This window comes from Astatotilapia calliptera, chromosome 18 (genome assembly GCF_900246225.1).
Source record: "Astatotilapia calliptera chromosome 18, fAstCal1.2, whole genome shotgun sequence".
Classification (NCBI taxonomy): Eukaryota; Metazoa; Chordata; class Actinopteri; order Cichliformes; family Cichlidae; genus Astatotilapia; species Astatotilapia calliptera.
The window spans coordinates 5,118,793-5,137,388 of NC_039319.1; the positions used below are offsets into that span (position 1 = coordinate 5,118,793).

Genomic DNA, 18,596 nt, shown 5'->3' on the forward strand with positions numbered 1-18,596 from the left:
TACAGGCTGAGTTTATAGAAGAGGTGTAACCTTAACATTTCCATGTGGATTTGTGTTAAGAAGGTTTCAAACAGCCATATTTGAAATAAGCCTGTTGACTGTTTTACCCAATTAAAGAGCAGAAAAGAAGGGCCACAGATTCCTAAATCTGCCCTTAGATGGAGGTACGGTTCTGGCTGTGAGGCTCGAAGGTGTTTAGTTTAAGTTCACAGATGACTAAGAACAAAGACGAAAACAGTTTATTATGGTCTGTTAGTTCTGGAGAAGAGACTATTTGGGATATACCAACTGTGAAATTCTGATTCAGGGATGTTTAACTTAACCAGCTGACCCATAACGATGTTTTTCTTGTGCTTTTCTTTGTTTTGTTTTTCCCGGGAATCAGAATATTTTATCATTAAAAAAAAAACAAACTATTGAACTATATGTTTGGTTTTGCTGCTGGAGTCCATCAGACTGTTTGTGTCGGGGTGGGTTTGCTGACACATGTAGAAGTACACCATCGTGTTTCCAGCTCGAAAAGATTGTTAAAATGAGTCCATGTTGGAATCACAACAGTAGAATAAAACTTCTGAAGGATCTTTATGAACTGAGTTTCTTTTCATGTAATTTCTGTGAACTTGTATCTGTATTAGTCTGATGTAGTTCATGCACAGCTGCTCCCACAGTATATATTTCCAAGACAGGAGAAATATTACTTATATTTCATCGAGGATTGTAATGCTAATATATTGCTGTATTATATTGCTCTTATTGCACTAAAGACACTATCTGGTATAAAATAGTCATAATTTGTGTATATTTGACCAATGAATGACCAGCTGCTGTGTTAGCAGGTCAAACAGGGATTTGGGTTGTTGATATCTGCCCACCACTGCAGATACAACCACCCATGGCCTGCCTGCCTGAGTGTGTGTGTGTGTCATGGGGATTAGCTACATTAGCCATGTTAGATACACACATGTGGCTGGCACAGATGCTGTGGAAACTCAATCTGTACAGTTGGAACGATTGGGGTCACCAGAGGTGGTTGAGCGCCAGCTGTGTGTGTGTGTGTGTGTGTGTGTGTGTGTGTGTGTGTGTGTGTGTGTGTGTGTGTGTGTGTGTGTGTGTGTGTGTGTGTGTGTGTGTGTGTGTGTGTGTCCCTGCTGGTATAACTAAGGCATAGCTAAGGTTTCTGGGATCCCAGTTGCCAGAGCCCAGTCTGAGGCATTCACGGCTGCAGGGTGACGTCCAGCTGCAGTTGCTGCTGCTGTTGTTACTTAATCCAAATGAGAGGGAAACAAAGTGCAGCAACACCGTAAACTATTCAAACTATGTTGGACTGTTTGATGTTTTTGTCTTAATTTGTTGCAGATGATGTTTCCCGCTTTTACGGCCTGAAATACACATGGAGCGAACACGCTGAGGCACGGTGCACTAATTATTACCATCACATGATGTTTATTTCTTCACTAACAGCCCGATAGTCTCGAGTCTGGTGTTTACATTTGAAGTGCTAAATGTTACCTGAATTTATCTCAGTTTAGCAGCTAATGTTTAGGCGTGGTTTTTAATTCGGCACGGTCTAGCACAGGGGATGTCAAACATAAGGCCAGGGGACCATAATCGGCCTGGCGAAGACTTTAATCCAGCCCCACAGGACTGCTTTTTAAAATGTGAAGAAAGACAAAGATTTTGGACTTATAAGTGTGTTTTAATGTATTTTACAGCTTTATCTTTACTGATAAAGACCTCCCACATGACCATTAATGCTACACCAAAGTAATTAGTTAATAGAAAAGTTAAATGGTGGAGAATTTTCTGTAAATGAACAAAAACTTTCAGTTTTTTCAGCTCATGGTGTATGTAAATTGAGTTTGAGATTCTGGTCCAGACTGTAACTTTAATCATCCTGACTTCATCATTAAATCCTAAATAGTCCAGAGTTTTATTCCTGAATAAAAGTGCAGATTTCTTCAGTGTGACTTTGGCATCGCTCTCTTCATGGATGAGTTTAAGGGAAAAAATGCTCCCTTTTTTCTATCTGATATTTTAAATAAATCATTATTTAACTTAAATTGTTCTGTTGTTGCCTCTTAACATGCAAAATGACTTTCATTCTCAGTGAGGATGGCGTCTTTTTCTGAGTACTCGTGCTAATATCCGGTTTCTGCACTCAAACCAAAAATATCCTCTTTTTTTCTTCACGTCTTTGAAAAAGAAGAAGAGTGAAAGGTTTTGAGGTGTTTTTGATGTGCTAAGTGTTCTGTCGAGTAAACCCTGTGATCCTTCCTCTGCACGATCTTATTATTTTCTCCTTCCTCGTCTTCACCATCAGCTCACCCTGCAGGCCATTTTTCAAATACCATTGCGACTGAATCTGAGCTTTTGCCGTGTTTCACACCCAGTTCCTGTGGTCGCATCAGACTCCTCTGGCAGTCACACCCTTGGATTTCCCGCTTGTGCAGCCGCACAGCTTCAAATCTGCTCTGAACTGTAGGAATCTGGGATAAACTGAAGGTTGACTCGTTGAAGGGAAAATGTGCTGCTTTCAGTGTCATTTCTGCTTATAGAAGATCACATTTTTTTTTCTTCAGTCTTCCGTCCACATGAATTCCACTTCAGCTGTAAAATGAGGGCGCACTCTGCTGCCAGACTCACTCATTATCTCGTTGCACAGAGAGAAGAAAACTTTTTCCTCCTTTTTTGAAGGAGTTTCGGGAAAGTCGATGAGACGTCTCGTCCACCCATCCAACGCAAACCGACTCCAAACTCATCTGCCCGCTTTGCTCTGTGGCAGCTGGCATTTCTTCCTCTCTGGTTGTCTAATATTTATGGTTGCAGCCATGTTTGATTTGGGCTTACGCCTGTTTCTGTGCTCCAGCGTTCTCCAACACATTGAGCAGTGTTGGAGTCTATTAGCAGCGGTTGTGTGAAAGCAATCCGAACAACCAAAGTGGGATGGAGGGATATGAGAAGGCAGAGGGAAAAAAGATTCATAAACAAAAAGAGGCCTCTGTGCTGCTGCAGAGGAGGAACGGCGTCTTCTCGAGTGAGAAACTGAGTGGTAGTTTTAAAGGGCCGCACTCCTCTCAGATTAAAACCACATTGTTTTAGCAGCACACGCTGGTATTTCCTCTCAGTCGGGCCGCTCAGAGCTTCTGGGTGGAGCACGGGAGGGGGGAACGCGAGTGCCTAAGCAGCACTGCAGCTGACTATCAACAGCAGCACATGGAAATGCCTCGGCTGCTCCCACCGTGCCAGGCTAGAAACAACTGTAATATTCTAGAGAGACAGACATCGCCAGTCGTTAGGTCCTGGAGGGCTGAAGGGTGCTCTGGTTGAGGTCCCCCGGCTCAATCTGTCAGCTGGAATAAAATTCAAATGCAATTCTGGCTAGCTCGGGTTTGCAGGGATCCCTGTAACACGGGCAAACCACAGCTTGTTGCATTTCTGTGTATCAGAGTTTTCATGTCATTTCGGCTGAAAATGGGAATGATCTTGCACCTCCTATCTCTCAGATCAGTTAAACAGCTTCAGAATAACACTGATTTGATCATTTGCTGGGCCAGATGTGTGCACACCTCTGACTTTTATTTATCTTTAAAATGAGCTGCTTCTGAAATCTGCAGTAATAAAACCATGTGGCTGGTGTGTTGAAGATGCCTCTGCTGCTGCCAGCACAGCTTGGACCAGTCGGTTCATGGATTCCGGACTTTACGGGGTGTCCTGCTGTGCCTGGCACGAGGATGCTGGCAGTGAATGGTTTGGGGATTGTGGATTGCAGGGTGAGGCATAAGCATGGACTGGGCTCGTTCCAGTGCTTCCAGTTTTTGTGGCGTGGGTGCAAGGTTTTCCCAGCAGAGCACTGAAGAAGAGATGAGTGGTATTGACTTCAAGTGTTAGTGGTCTTAATGTTGTAGTTAATTATTAGTTATTAGCCATAGTTACTCACTTAGATGGTCTGGTTAGAAACACCACCAACTTTGTTGGTGGTGTTTCTAACCAGACACCCCCCTGTTTCTATCTGATATTTATCACATTAAACAAACTCCTTATAAAACAGAGATGGACACAGTAAATGTCTATGTAGTCAGTTTTACATAATATACATAATATACAGTTTTAATAACTTAAGCAGTTAGACCAAAGTCCTCCTTTGATGCTTTATGCTGACTAGTGACTGCAGCCTAGTGGCTCACGTTATTACCCAGAATGCCATTTGGCAGTAAACACTGTAGCACCGATTCTGCGATTTCTGGCCGGAGATGCGTTAGTTCCCATGAGCGTTCAGGAAGAGCTCGCCGTATCTGGTGTCTGGCTGTGAAAAGCTAAAGTGGTGTTTTCACAGATCCGGTGGATTATACAGTTGTATGTGTCTATATGTGAGCATATGTGTAATCTTCAGGGATTAAGATGACTCCAGTCCAGCCAGAGCAGAGGGATTGTGGGCAGCTGTGATTGTGGACAGCGAGGTTTAAAAACCCCAAACAGCGATTTTAATCCAAAGCTGAGAGGAAAACTGTAACAATCCTCACACAAGCTTATTTTTCTAACCGTTAGCACAACCCCTGCTCTAAAGGGCTTATGATCGGTTTAACCTGGAGATTTATTTACCCATTGAAAGCTAACTGAGCACACATGTTCTTTTCCAGCAACGCCCTGCTCCAGAACTCAAACATTTACACAGCCAGTCGTCTGCCGGAGGCCAGCGAGCTTCTCGACTGGAGCCAACTGGGACATGTTTATTATTGAAAGAGTCCATGACGGGATGGTAGCTGCTAAGAGTCTCAATAGTCTCTTTCCACACCCAAACTTTCTAACCACGTGTAGACATTTGAACTATTAACCTCAGGTATTCTGAACTTTTAGCGCCTGATCGGCACCTTTTGCTTTGAAAAGTCCAGCCATGTCTATCCAGAGCTATAATGCACTTCATTCACATACTCATATACTTCATTATATTATATGCTACTATAAACTAAAAGCAGTGTTGCCGAAGCAGTATGCTACACTGATTGGCCACGAGACTGCTGCTGCTTTATAAACAAAAACAATTTACCTGCTTGTCACTGATTATGTGTCCTTGTTGCAGATGTTCAGTTGCTGTATATGTGTATAGTTACAGGTACGTGTTTTTGTACGAGTGTCACCTGTCTGAGTTGTATCATCGGTGACCTGAAGTTGTTCTCTAGCTCTTGTATGATGTTCTTTACATGTAGCGGATGACTGAGTGAGTAAAGTCGCCCTTTGGCTTGTGGTACACGTTTGAAGATCTATTAATGAGGCTTTTGTTACCTTCTTATTTTAAAAGTTGAAGATGTTCGGATAAAAGCGGACACGTCGGCAAGTTTTCAGCTAACAGTAGCACTAGCTAGCCTGCTATCTGTCAGCTGGTTTTAATGCGTTTTCCACATTGCTGTGACACACCCCTTTATCCATTCATGCATACACAGAGGGTTGCTGTAACCTTTTAAATTCATGGATCAATATAACGTTTTACTTTCAAAACTTACGATGGTCCCTGTGCTCAGTGTCCCCCTCCCCTTTGGTTGTTCCACACTTCTGCCAGCATGTCTGGAGTCACTGGAACCACTGCTGTTGTTGTGCTGCTACTTGTGAATCCCTTCTTTTTAACCGTACACGTTTCCATTGTTATTGGTGACCAGCTGCGTTTGTTTAATCATGCTGCAGAACTTCAGAGAGGTAAAAACCTTAATAATAAACTGTCCTCAGACAGTTTACTGACATCCACGTGACATTGATGATGTGCTGCTTAATTATTCTGAAATCACTCGCAGGTATTTGGGATGGTTGCTAATGTTAGATATGGAAAGCGCTACAAACCAAAATGTTTAAAATCTTAATTCCTAATCCTGCCACAGCTACACGCTCAGGAGGCGTGAGGCTGTGTAACCACTGGGACAACAGTCGAGCTTTGGCCGGCTGTATCTGCTGCACTGCACCTCTCTGTGCTGTTGTACATTTCCTGGCTAACACAGCTGCTCAGCCACTCTGCACCCCCCTGAGATCGCAGTCAGCTACACCAAGAGCCAAAGTCTGGGTCACCACTTCCTCCATCTCCTTCCCTCCTCCTCCTTTTCTCCAAATTGCAGCTGGCGGATGTAATTGAATTAAAGAGGAAGCCTCTTCTTTGGGTTTATGTGTGCAGGAGTGCGGTTGATGTGATGTACAGCAGGAACACGGGAACATGTTTTAATTGCATATCAATAATTTTATTAGTCGCTGTTAGGGAGAGGTGACTTTTTTCTTCTTTTGTTTAAGAGTTCACTATCTGTGGTGTTTCAAAAGCTCATACCTTATAGATATACTCTCTTTGGAGCATCCAAGTACAACAGCTGTCCGTCCATCCAATTTAATACGTCTGCCAAAGCAATCAAGAGTGTTTGCTTGAAGAAATGTTTTTTTTTTTTTGCTCAGTCGATAGTTTCCACTCTTCCTTGTCCAAATCATTTCCTCCTTTTATTTCATGGCCAAACTCTCGGGCGTTCGAGAGTAAAAACACCCCTGCCAACAGTGACGTCACCCCCGCAGACATCACGCCGCTCCAGTCGTCGTGATCAGCCGGGTTCATCATTGAAAATCTTCCCTTTTTGTGTATCGATTGCTCACCACTCATCGTGTTTCTGAAAGTACCGGAAGGTCGCGTAGTTCAGGGTGCTGTACGCTCCGTTTCTTCCTGTCCTGGGGTCAGCGTGGGCAGCAGCTTTGGATCAGATTTCAGCTGCTGATGACGGACACACAGGTTTTTGTTGTCTTTAAAGAAACAATCTGCTGTTAAGTGTCTGAGAAGATGGTGGATTTTTAGAGAATATTGTTGAATGCAGGAATTAATTACTGCACCACTAACTCAATATCGATATACTGAAGGAAAAAACCCCAAAAATCAATGCCTCGAGCTCCAGAAGTCTTGGTTTCTATTGTTTTGTTCAACATTCAAACATCTGAAACCACTTGCAGTGTCATCACTCCATCTTTCTGCTGTTAAACAGTGTGTTCGATATTTTCCTGAAAAGCTTAATAATGATTTTCCAAGCATGGAAATGCTGCAGCTTTTGCGTTGGATGGATTATTTTTAGAACACGATAAATCGACATATCTGCTGATACACATCATGTTGTTGTCCTTTCATAAACTGACCACTATGCAAGCTCGCAGCACGTACCGTAATTACACTTTTAACTGAATAACCTCGTGTTCTACTTGCTGTCAGAAAAGTGACGTTTTTGCAGCAGGGAGTTAAAGGGAAAGATGTTAGACTTTCCAGAAGCATCAGCAGAAAAACAACAACAATCTTCTGTGAACAGCTGGATTTTTTGGCAGGGCGTTAGCCTCATAAAGCAAATTGAACCCAACCTTTTGTGCTGTTTGCAGAAAATTGCACTGAACGAGGCAGCATTATATTCCTAAAAAGAAGTGCCTGTACGAGGGTGTGTGGCCTCCATTAACACATTCTGCAAATTGGGAAGTGTGCGTCTATTTTGAGGCTGTGCGGTCAGTCCTGTGGGTTCCTTCTAAGTAGCTTTTAGTAGGGTTTGATAAGACTTCAACACACACACACACTCCTCACGTCACTGTTAAAACCAATAGTCTTACAAGGTATTAAACCTCCATTTTCATTTTCCCTGAAGCAGCTTTTGTTTGAAGGCGTGTGAAACGCACCGGCTCCCCTGATAACGCAGCACTTTGTAGGTTATCGACAGGCAGAGGTCTGCGCTGAAGTGATCTCTATCAGATCTTTCCAGCGATGGGCCACAGACTTTTTCACATGCCAGCTCAGATCAGGTTATATCTTTAATCCTTCTTTTACCTGAAGGGCTTTCAAGATGTTTCTTTCTTCACTGCAGATGTGGTTCGTGATGGATTTGGAGATTATTTGTCATCATTTTTAGCTCGGACAAAGAGACAGAGGGCAGCATGGAGCAACGTTCATGCTGGGAGGGAGGAGAGAGATCGTCTTTTATTTTGACACGCAGGTTGTCGAGCTGTTTTTTTTTTTTTTTTTTTACAGGAAACTGAATCCCTACCAGCATTTGGACTGTTGCTAATCTTCTGACCTCAGAAAGCGCGATGAAACAAGCTTATGAAATATAATATTTTAACGGTTTTACAGTGTGTTATAAAGCATTTATAAACAGTTTATACCCAGGTACCACTTGCCTTCCTGTTTAGTGATTCGTCATGGATGTATAGTCAGAAACAAATTAACAGTTATAAATTTGCCTGCAGCTATGCAGTAGTACTGTGCAGTAATTTAAAATGCATTAAGGCATTTTTTGTGTTACTGGTTTGAAATTTAATCTCGAGTTGGTGCACTCGTGTCGATACACTTCGTATGCAGCGCTGCATAAAAATACAGACTAAATCAGAGCAAACGTAAAATCAAAAAATAAAATAAATGCATCAGCTATGTTTCAGAAACTGATGAAATTTTAAACAGGCAAAAACACATGAAGTCTGGACTCCCACTCCATCTTTGGAGGCTTCTTTTCTCGAGCAGGTAGAAATTTGAGGTATTTTTTTCATGTCAGAGTGACGAGCAGCATTTCAGATCCCACACGTCAGTTAATCAGTTATCGAGCGATGCTAATGGATAAATTAAGCTTAGACCGAGCGCCAAAACCAAAGGAGGTACTTTTGACTGGACCTCGGAGCTTCCCCACTGCTATCAGACTCTTGAACAGCTGATTTATTTTAACAGCAATAATAATTTTTGCACATCAGGTCATCTCACATATCAAACCAGCATATTAAGCTCATAGCTCCTTTGCACATAAATATATTTAACACTTCAACTTATTTTTTTGTTTCCACTTATTATTAATGCTTTTTCTTTGCACACGTGACAATAAACACTTTGAATCTTTGGAGCTTCTGCAGTTTTTTGCTCCTTTCTTCTCAGGATCTACGGCTCATTGTCAGCCGAGTGTGTGAATCTGAGGAGGCTTCAATTGGACTCCATGATCGGCGTGAACTCCAGGCCTTTTGTCCTCTTAGCACCATCACTGTGATGAATCAAGGGGCCACTATTTAAACCTGTTCTAGTTTTGTTGGTTACATTGTTTGATAAAGCTGATAAAAGTGTGTGATCTGCGGTTCCTGCAGCAGAGGTGAGAGGGAGGTTTATAACGGAGTGAGTGACTGAGTACGTGCATCATTTATGTGTTTATCAGAAATCCAACTGTCACCATCTCAGCCCTGAAGGTAAATATCGTCTGACGGCCGGCTCGACTTGAAGCACAGGTGCAAGCTTGTGCGTTTATGTGCACGAAGAGACGCCGGCAGTGTCAGATATCAAAGGTGATCCTGTTCTATTTTGGGAACCTCTTTTGTAGGCAAATTTTACCGGCTATAGGATCCTGGTCTGTGGCTGACACACACACACACACACACACACACACACACACACACACACACACACACACACACACACACACACACACACACACACACACACACACACACACACACACACACACACACACAGATCTTTATGCTCAAATGTCTTTAAAAAACATTTTCTCTTACTGTAAAAACAGCTTCCACGTGACATTTGTCCGTGTGTTTCCCTGTTCTATTTAGGGAATCATGACAGCATGCTAATTTGTTCTGGCTGCAGGACCTGCACGCTCTCACTGTACACACAGCTCTCACAACCTGTTTAAACCTGGCATCCTTTTAAAAAAAAAAAAAACTCTCACATCACCTTTTACTGCTAACTCGAAGCTGCTGGCAGCAGCTGTAGGGAAGCAAGTCTTTCTTTAAACCTGTCCAGGGTTGACACTGACTTACTTAACCTGGGATGTGACCGAGCTCGCTTATTTGTGTACTGCAATCCGATCACAATGCATGCATGCGGCATAGCCAGTGCATTTAAATGGCGGCTGTAAAAAGCAGAAATGACCTCCAGCTTGTTCAGCTGTTCACTAGGTGTTTAAAATCTTACTTTGATTTGCTGCTTAAAGTGAATGTGACTGACTCCTTCGTTATAGTTGTAGCTGCAGCCCCTTGTCATTTCACCTCCTTCCTCCCTTCATGAGAGCTCTCTTCTGACTTGCTTCCACTTGTAAACGAGATTAGAAAAGCAGATACTCATATTAGGGATATCCCATCTCACTGACATCACGCAGAGCCAAGAGCAGAAACAACCTTTAATAAAGTTTGAGAGCAACCTGAAGCCTGAGCCTCATAGGGTCATACTGTGATGTCACAGAGAGACAGAAATGAAGAAAAACCATTATAGGGCCAATCCAATAATCTGTATTATTGTTGAGACATGCTGAACACAAAAATGTGTTTTTGGTTTTTTCTAAATTGATTTGTAACATCCGCTGGGTGCATGTTTCAGATTATGTGTCTTAATCTAGTGTAACGGACATGTGACGATCAGCCTGGGTGATCTACTGAAAAAAGAACAAAAAACGCTGACCTTGTGACCCAAGTCATCCTCAGTGAGTCGGTCCGATCCGGTCACAAGATGCCTGAGCAGGCGGGGGGACTTTCCTCGGACATGTAGGTCAGTTTGCTGGAGTTCGGCGCTGTGAGAAGTCGACCCCTCGGGACAGCAGAGATGACCGTAAACCTTCAGTCTCTCTGTTTTTGGTCTAACTGCAGGAAATGAAGTCACTCCAGAGGATTTGTTTTCCTGGATGATGACTTCATTATTCCGGTTTTATTAAGTTTGCTTTTTCAATGGAAAGCGATTCTACAGCTGTAAAGTCCCGTTTTGTAAAATCTGGATAATCGCACACGATGATGTCCCGTTTTAGAAAATATGTAGACAGTGCCTCGGCCTCGGCCTCTATTTTGAGCGTGGGAATATTCAGATATGTTGGATTTTCCAGTATTATTTTCTTTGCAGCAAGCATACACCAGGGGAACCCCCCAAGCAGAAAGGAATGAGCAGAGAAGCCCTCAAAGACAAACATCTTTGTCTTTGAAGCAGAGGTGGTGGTCGCTCGTATACAAGAGCAGATGAGGCCAAAATTCCTGATTTTAACACTGTAGCTCTGCACTTCAGAGAATCAGCTGTCAAACAGATGCCCTGGATTTGCTTTTTTATTGAGTTTTGATGGTGGCACTCCTTTTTACTTTTGAACCATGCTGGCTGCTTTATGTGGCGGCTAATGCTAAAAAATTCTCATAAGACAGATTTCAGGGGGACATTTAAGACTATTATAAGTGTTGGGGCCACACTTGTGAATCTTTGAATCGGTGGGTTTTATTTAGTCCCATTTCCCTAAGTGTGAAAAATCTGTTGTGCAGTCTGCCTTCTACAAAAACCCTTTGAAAGAAAAAGCTCACTGAATTTGAGTTCAGTGCTATAAAGGATGCCACCTATGCAGGAATCAATGCCCACCCCCAAATCTGAAATAAATAAAATCACATTTTTTGATAGTTCAGGCTTTTCACTTTGACACAGTCGAATACGTCCAGTTTTCAAACCATACTGAACTGTGCTCTCATGTAAGAAAGGATGTGAATCATTGTTTCAGATTTTCCTGTGAAATTCAGCTCGTTCCAGTTAAAATAAAGATATTTGAGCCAATCATTACAGTAAAAATTGAATCTTCGTTGCCCCTCCTGTGTGCTGGCAGTCGTTGTAACCCCAGGAGAAGTTACGGATCCCGAGTGGTCGAAGGCTCGAGATGTGAGGAAAAACCCGGCAGCAGGAGTGTGTGTGTGTGTGTGTGTGTCCTCTCTTACCTCACTGTGAAGTCAGCTGACAAACAGACCAATTTGTTTATGGGGCAGCATGTTTAGGCAGGCAGTGTTGGACTGTACCAACAGGGTAGGGGTGTGTGTCCATACTGTGAAATCAGGTGAAAAGCAGTTTTCTTCCTTCCAGGACTAAAAATGGAGGGTACACGGTGAAGTCATTGTCAGTTCACAGCTGCAGAGTGTGTGTGTGTGTGTGTGTGTGTGTGTGTGTGTCTGTGTGTGTATGTTGACAAGAAAAAGCAGCGTCAGTAGCTGAATGTCAGCAGACACCTTCAGCCCTTTGTCTGTGCAGACAAGGTCGACCTGCTTCCTCCTTAAAACTAATAAGCTGCTTGTCTTTGAGTGTGCATGTTAATTGAATGGGTGTGTGTGTGTGTGTGCTGCCAGTGGGGAATAAGCAACCAGTGTTTCCACACACTGGTCCACAGACGAGGACGGCGGCTCGTCTGAGCGGAGCATGAAGCTCAGTTTGCTGCTGTCAGTTTTTTATTCTTGCTGCCCGAAATGCTTGGTGAGTAGAAGAAAGCTGTGTGTGTGTCTGCGTGTGTGTGGAAGCTGATTTTCTTGATCTAATTATCTTAATTGGAATAAATGTCTGACTTCAGGGTGTTTGTTTTTCTCATTGGTGAATGGCAGGAGTTTGAGTTTTGTGTTTTTAACCACGTAAAACTTTAAAATGAACTTTGCTGTGATCTGAAAGTTTTCGTTTTTCAAAGACCGCAGTGACGATGTAAAGCGCCGTGCGTCTGCTCTGCAGCTTTCCTCGCCGTGTGTGACTGCTGGCCAGCTTGCTTCGGTGCACCTATAACGTCATACGGACTGTTGGCCCTGATTCTGTCGCTGGTACGATAGGCTTTGCACCTGCTTCATGACAAACAAAGAATGTAAATACTGGGCGCTGATGTAACCAAATAGAGGAGATGAGCAGGTTTTTACTCTGAAGAAGCGCTGTGAGTGTATCCAGTGATCGTTACGTGATTATTGCAGTCAAAAGAATTCAGATTATTGTTGATTTTAACTCTTTATCACGCTACGTTCTTTTTTTCCTCTAGAAAATAATTACATTTGAGTACAAGATGGTGAACTGAGCATAGATGTAGTTCACACAGGCCTCTGAGACGATCTTGTAAGATTTAGGACCGACTATGCTGACTGATCTCAGTGCAGCTACACATCAGCTGATGGCTAACCTGATCCCCTTCTGCAAGGCCAGAGGGAACGCTGTTTAAGATATCTTAAGCCTGCATTATACTCCATTGCAGACATGGACAGCTGGAGGCCCGACGGCTGAGTAATCATTCCTGTTAGTTATTTCACATCAGCTTGAAGTCCATCGCCTGGGAATCCTGTGTAGTTGGTGCATTGTAATGTTAATTGTCCACAATAATATACAAAGTTTACGACCCAGGTGCATCCTAGTGGAAATTATAAGCCCTGCTTTAGTCTGCAGGAAGTTTGTGTACATCTGCAAGCCCCTTCACAACCCACCTCCAACATAACCTCTGTTTTCATGCTGGATCCGACTTAAAAACAAATTTCTTTATGCTGGAAGCTGCTTTGTTTTGTGCTGCGTCTCCCTTCCTTTATTTGTAGTTGAGTCTTTTTGAAGAGCTGAACAGCAGGAAGAACTCTGGGTGTACAATAATATAAAACAAATAATATGAACAAATCAATATTTAGTTATTATCTGGCTGATCAATCAAACTCATTTTCTGTTCTGTTGATTTCAGTCTCTTTCAGCTGATGGTGCAGCTTATTGCACGCTGATAAAGAGCAGTGATAAACTGGTTTGTTGACAGTTGGGATTAAATACGAGATAACCAACCGTAAACCAGGGACAGCAAAGATCTGTTTAGTTTTCTTCTGAAAATGTTGAGAAATCTTCTGCAGAACGTCTCTGAGACACATTCAGGATGTTTTTAAGGTAAATAAAAACCTCCTGTTCTCACAGACTTTGTTACTAACAGTGTTTTTATGGGGGAGACTTCTGTGAGCACTTTGCCGATGGCCTGCTGTTGTTGCTGCTCCTCTCTCCTTAATGACATCAAGGCTTTGCACTCTGTGTTTTACTGCACATGAAGCTGAAACACTATTTGGTCTCAGGGCCTTTGACCATTTTAATCCAGAACAGAGAGATGTGTCAACAAGTCAGACACAGGTGTGATCGCCATTTATGCAACTGTAAGACTGGAGACAGTATCTGAGGTTCTCAGGCCTAACAACCTTTGTCCTCTGATTTTGGGTTTGCAGCACCTTCTGATATTAATTGTTTAGCTGCAAAGGTGCTATTGGAATAAAGCTTACTCCACATTAGTAAGCTGTTTATATGATAGTGGCAGTCACAGAGCAGAAACGGAGCCATTAAAAGCACCTAGAGTTGCATCAGTACTGAGTTAGTACAGGATAGAATCGGAGGTCAGGACAGGTGAAAGCACCGTCGCTGAATTCCCGGGACAGCTCGTCATCTCTGTGGCAAAAAGTTTAGAAATTTGTCACACTCACTGTGGACATTCCCCAGATTCTTGGCTCCGAGTTTCAGGTCTATGCCTTGAGTGCAATACAACCACCAAATCAGATTCCTTGGATGCCTCTGACATCGAATTTCCCAGAGGAACCCACCCGAGAGATTAATAAAGTTCTATCTTATCTTATCTTATCTTTATCTGCATCAGCATCTGGCATATTAGATTTTCCACCATAATGAATTCAATAGAAACATTTTCCTTTTTGCAGGTTACAGTTTTTATTTTTGCAATGATACACAAAACTGGCACAAATTCTGGCTGAAACTCACAAAATGTATCAAATGAACCTGAGATTTGTTTAAAGCCTTTGATGTCATTTTTGCCGCCGATTCCAACTGAAGCAGCAAGTTGTCTTATAATAGTCGTCTTATTAGCAACAGCACCGACGGTTTAATTAACTTTGTATTTGTTAGACGCTTCGGCCCGAGTGAACACCATCTGTACTCGATGAAGGCACGTGTTCCTGACACATTCGTTTCCTTTCTCGTTTCATGCGGTCGAACATAAACTGTAACGGGACTTTCCACCCAGTCCTCCTTATTGTGCGTGTAATGGTTTTGCTGGCACTAGAGTAAGTTTAGCTCTGTTTTTCCACAAGCGCGCAGGACGACCATAAATCATTTTAAACTGCGTCCACTGATTGAAATCCAGCATACATGTATTTGTAATTGTCATGTGCCACGAGGAAGCACGGTTACACGCTCCTTTCTCCAGTTTTATGACGGCCAGAGGAGGAATTTTGTTAATGTAGCACCTTCGTCAAGTTGCGCCACGTGTGCTTCGTCTCCGCCTCAGACTGAAGAAGAAGGTGTTGTGTCTGTGCTTACAAGTTTTGCTGTCGAATCTGTTTATTAGGGAAGGAAAACGAACTCTTTTAAACATCACGAGGCACAAACGGGCCAAGAAACTCCCACAGAGCCGCTGTCCGGGGAAAATGTCATAACTGTAAAATGTAGCAAGTCAAAGAATCATAGAGGAGCAGCCTGACACCCGCCAGACTTTCAGGTCGAAGGAGATGGTTTTCTCAGCTCCTTACAGATGAAAACAGCCCAGAGTTTTGTTTTCTCAGCTGACAAAACTCAAGTTTAAAACCATGTAAAGTTTTAATGGTTACCGACACACAGGCTCAAAGTGTGTGTGATTGTACCTGTGTGGAGGTGAGCACTGAATCAGCATGTTGTTACTGTAAACACCTGCTGAATGTGTGTGTGTCTGTGTGTGTGTGTCCTGCCTTCATCCCCGGAGGAGCCCTTGGGCGTTTCCTCCAACTGTTGTTAATGAGTGTTTGTGTGGATTTTCTCTGTGTTTAACTTCCATCATCAGTCATAACCATTGGCAGCGTTTCATAAAAAATAAAAACAACTTTCAAAAGCAGGCACAAATAAAAATGCCCCAATTTAATTATAAAACATTTATTAGTTTTGATTGTTTTTGCTCCACCAGGTCAGTTTTTGGTCCTTTCTTTGAAGGAAGTTAATCGAAGTTGATGTTGTTGCACTTTGCCCTCTATAAGCTGGAGTTTTGCAATGTTAACAGAACAGATTCAGACTAAGCAGCCGTGAGTTCAGTTCACTGAAACCTGCATCTCTGAAAGAGAGCACCAGTGTAAATGATGCTGGTGCTCTTCACCCAACAAGCTTTTTTATTTGTATTCTTGCAGAGATCCAAACATTGATGTTATCTTTATGCATCGATTGTTTTCATTTTGCTTTTACTACAACTGCTGCTGTCAGGCTTGTTGTGACACACACACACAGACGGTTAGCTTTTCCTTGAACATGTGGAAATAATCTGGCTTCAGATAATATTACCTCTTGTGATGTCACTGAAAACGACAAACATGAATTTCATCAGAGGAGCATTCGGAGGATGTTTCCACAGTTGTTGGATGGATCGCACTGATGACTTTGATGACTCTGACTTCCCCTCTGCAGCACCATTGTGATAAAATGTTTCCAAAATATGTAATTTGTGACCGAATGACACTTCCGGCAGCTGAGTGGGCCGACTTCCTGTTGGCTCTTCTAGAATATTAGATTGGCGATTCATTTTGCAGCGTTTGAGATGATCAGAAAGCTTTTTGAATCAGTCAGCATCACGTGGATGTTGAACTTAACACATTTTTTTCTACTTTACAAAAGTTACCCAAAACTTGTGTCGCCTTTTGCTGGGAGTTGTTCTTCACTATTGATTGGCTAAAGCGAGGTTTTGAATGAGGCGAGTAATTTTTTAGTCTTATGGGTTTTATGAGTTTCCATGAAAGTTCCTGCTTTCTATTAGATTAGATTAGATTAGATTAGATTAGATAGAACTTTATTAATCCCTCGGGTGGGTTCCTCTGGGAAATTCGATTTCCAAAAAAGCACAGCACCGACAGAAGTTACAGAGTTACAGAATATTATATATATATATATATATACATATATATACACACATATACACATATACAGAGACAATATAAATAAAATATACGAAGGGGATAAATAGAATAAATAGGAATAAAAAATAAAAATACAAGTGAATTGCACATTTCAAGTATTGAGTCTATTGCACTGTTGACTATTTACAAAAAGTATTGCACAAGGTATTGTACAGTGAGGTGAAGAGGCACTACAGCTTAGTTGTTCCCCCCTCCTTTGTCCCCCTGTCTCCCCTCCCTCTCCCCTCCAGAGAGGAGTTAAACAGTTTGATGGCGTGTGGGACAAAGGAGTTTTTAAGTCTGTTAGTTCTTGTCTTGGGGAGAAGCAACCTGTCACTGAACAGACTCTTCTGATTGTTTATGGCCGTGTGCAGAGGATGCCCAGCATTGTTCATAATGTCCAGCAGTTTCTTTAATGTCCTTTTCTCTGCCACTGTCACCAGAGTGTCCAGCTTCATGCCGACCACAGAGCTAGCCTTCCTGATCAGTTTCTCCAGCCTGGATGAGTCCCTCTTTGCTGTGCTGCTCCCCCAGCACACCACAGCATAGAAAAGTACTCCAGCAACCACCGACTGGTAAAACATCCTCAGGAGCTTCCTGCAGATGTTAAAAGACCTCAGCCTCCTGAGGAAGTACAGTCGGCTTTGGGCTTTTTTTATACAGGTGCTCTGTGTTGCATGACCAGTCCAGTTTATTGTCCACCCACAGCCCGAGGTACTTGTACTTGTTGACCACCTCCACCTCCTCCCCCTCTATCTGAACCGGCAGTGGACCTGCTCTAGACCTCCCGAAGTCCACAACCAGTTCCTTAGTCTTTGAGGTGTTGAGTTGCAGGCGGTTTGTGTGACTCCATGCGACAAAGTTCCTCACCAGACTTCTGTACTCCTCTTCCTGATCATCCCAGATACACCCCATGATGGCTGTGTCGTCTGCAAACTTCTGAATATGGCATAATTCAGAGTTGTAGCAGAAGTCAGAGGTGTACAGGGTGAAGAGAAGAGGGGACAGCACAGTTCCCTGTGGTGCTCCTGTGCTGCTGACCACAGTGTCAGACGTGATGTCCTTCAGCCTGACGTACTGTGGTCTGTCGGTGAGGTAGTCGGAGATCCAAGCCACCAGGCAGGGGTCCACCTCCATCCTGTTCAGTTTTTCCTGAAGCATACAGGGCCGGATGGTATTAAAGGCACTGGAAAAGTCAAGAAACAGGATCCTGACCGTGCCTTTTCCCCCATCCAGGTGTGAGTGGGCTCTGTGTAGGAGGTACAGGATGGCATCCTCCACTCCGACACCCGCCTTGTATGCAAACTGTAGTGGGTCCTGGGCATGTTGTACCTGTGGTCGGAGGAGGTTGAGGAAGAGCCGCTCTAGAGTCTTCATAAGATGTGACGTCAGTGCCACCGGTCGGAAGTCATTCAGCTCATTGGGCCGGTTCTTTTTGGGGACCGGGACGATGCAGGATGTCTTCCATAGGGCGGGCACTCTCCCCAGTCGCAGACTGAGGTTGAAGACTCGTTGTAGCGGCTCCCCAAGTTCAGCAGCACACGCCTTTAGCATCCTAGGACACACCTTGTCTGGGCCTGCTGCCTTTCTGGGGCGAAGCTTCCTCAGTTGTCTCCTGACCTGATCCACTGTGACACTGGGAGATGTTTGGGAGGAGGGGAGGGGGGGAGATGTCTTGCTGCTGAGAGAGGGATTGGAGGAGGGGGGTGTCATGGTGTCAGGAAGGGGGGGAAGCGAGGGAGGTAGGAGAGTGGGGATTGGACTCTGTAGTGAAGGTGAGGGTGGGGGGGTTGTGGGCTGGTCAAACCTGTTGAAGAAGTTGTTAAGTTCGTTTGCCTTCTCCACAGTCCCCCCCACTGTGCTTTTCTTGGTGTTGTGGCCTGTGATGGTTTTCACACCATTCCAGACCTCCCTCATATTGTTCCTCT

The 18,596-nt window shown here is 43.4% G+C and overlaps 1 protein-coding gene across 6 annotated transcripts in view; it reads left to right on the plus strand.

Moving 5' to 3' along the window:
• Positions 1-18,596, plus strand: part of LOC113009931 (disco-interacting protein 2 homolog C) — a 226,316-nt gene that overhangs the window by 88,792 nt on the left and 118,928 nt on the right. The window contains exon 1 of one of the 6 annotated variants that reach the window (XM_026148602.1): positions 11,957-12,235. The exons of the other annotated variants lie outside the window; for them this stretch is intronic. Coding sequence (XP_026004387.1) covers positions 12,229-12,235 — 7 coding nt within the window. The 5' untranslated portion in view covers positions 11,957-12,228. Of the gene's footprint in view, positions 1-11,956; positions 12,236-18,596 lie in introns of those variants that run through there. 6 annotated transcript variants of the gene reach the window in all.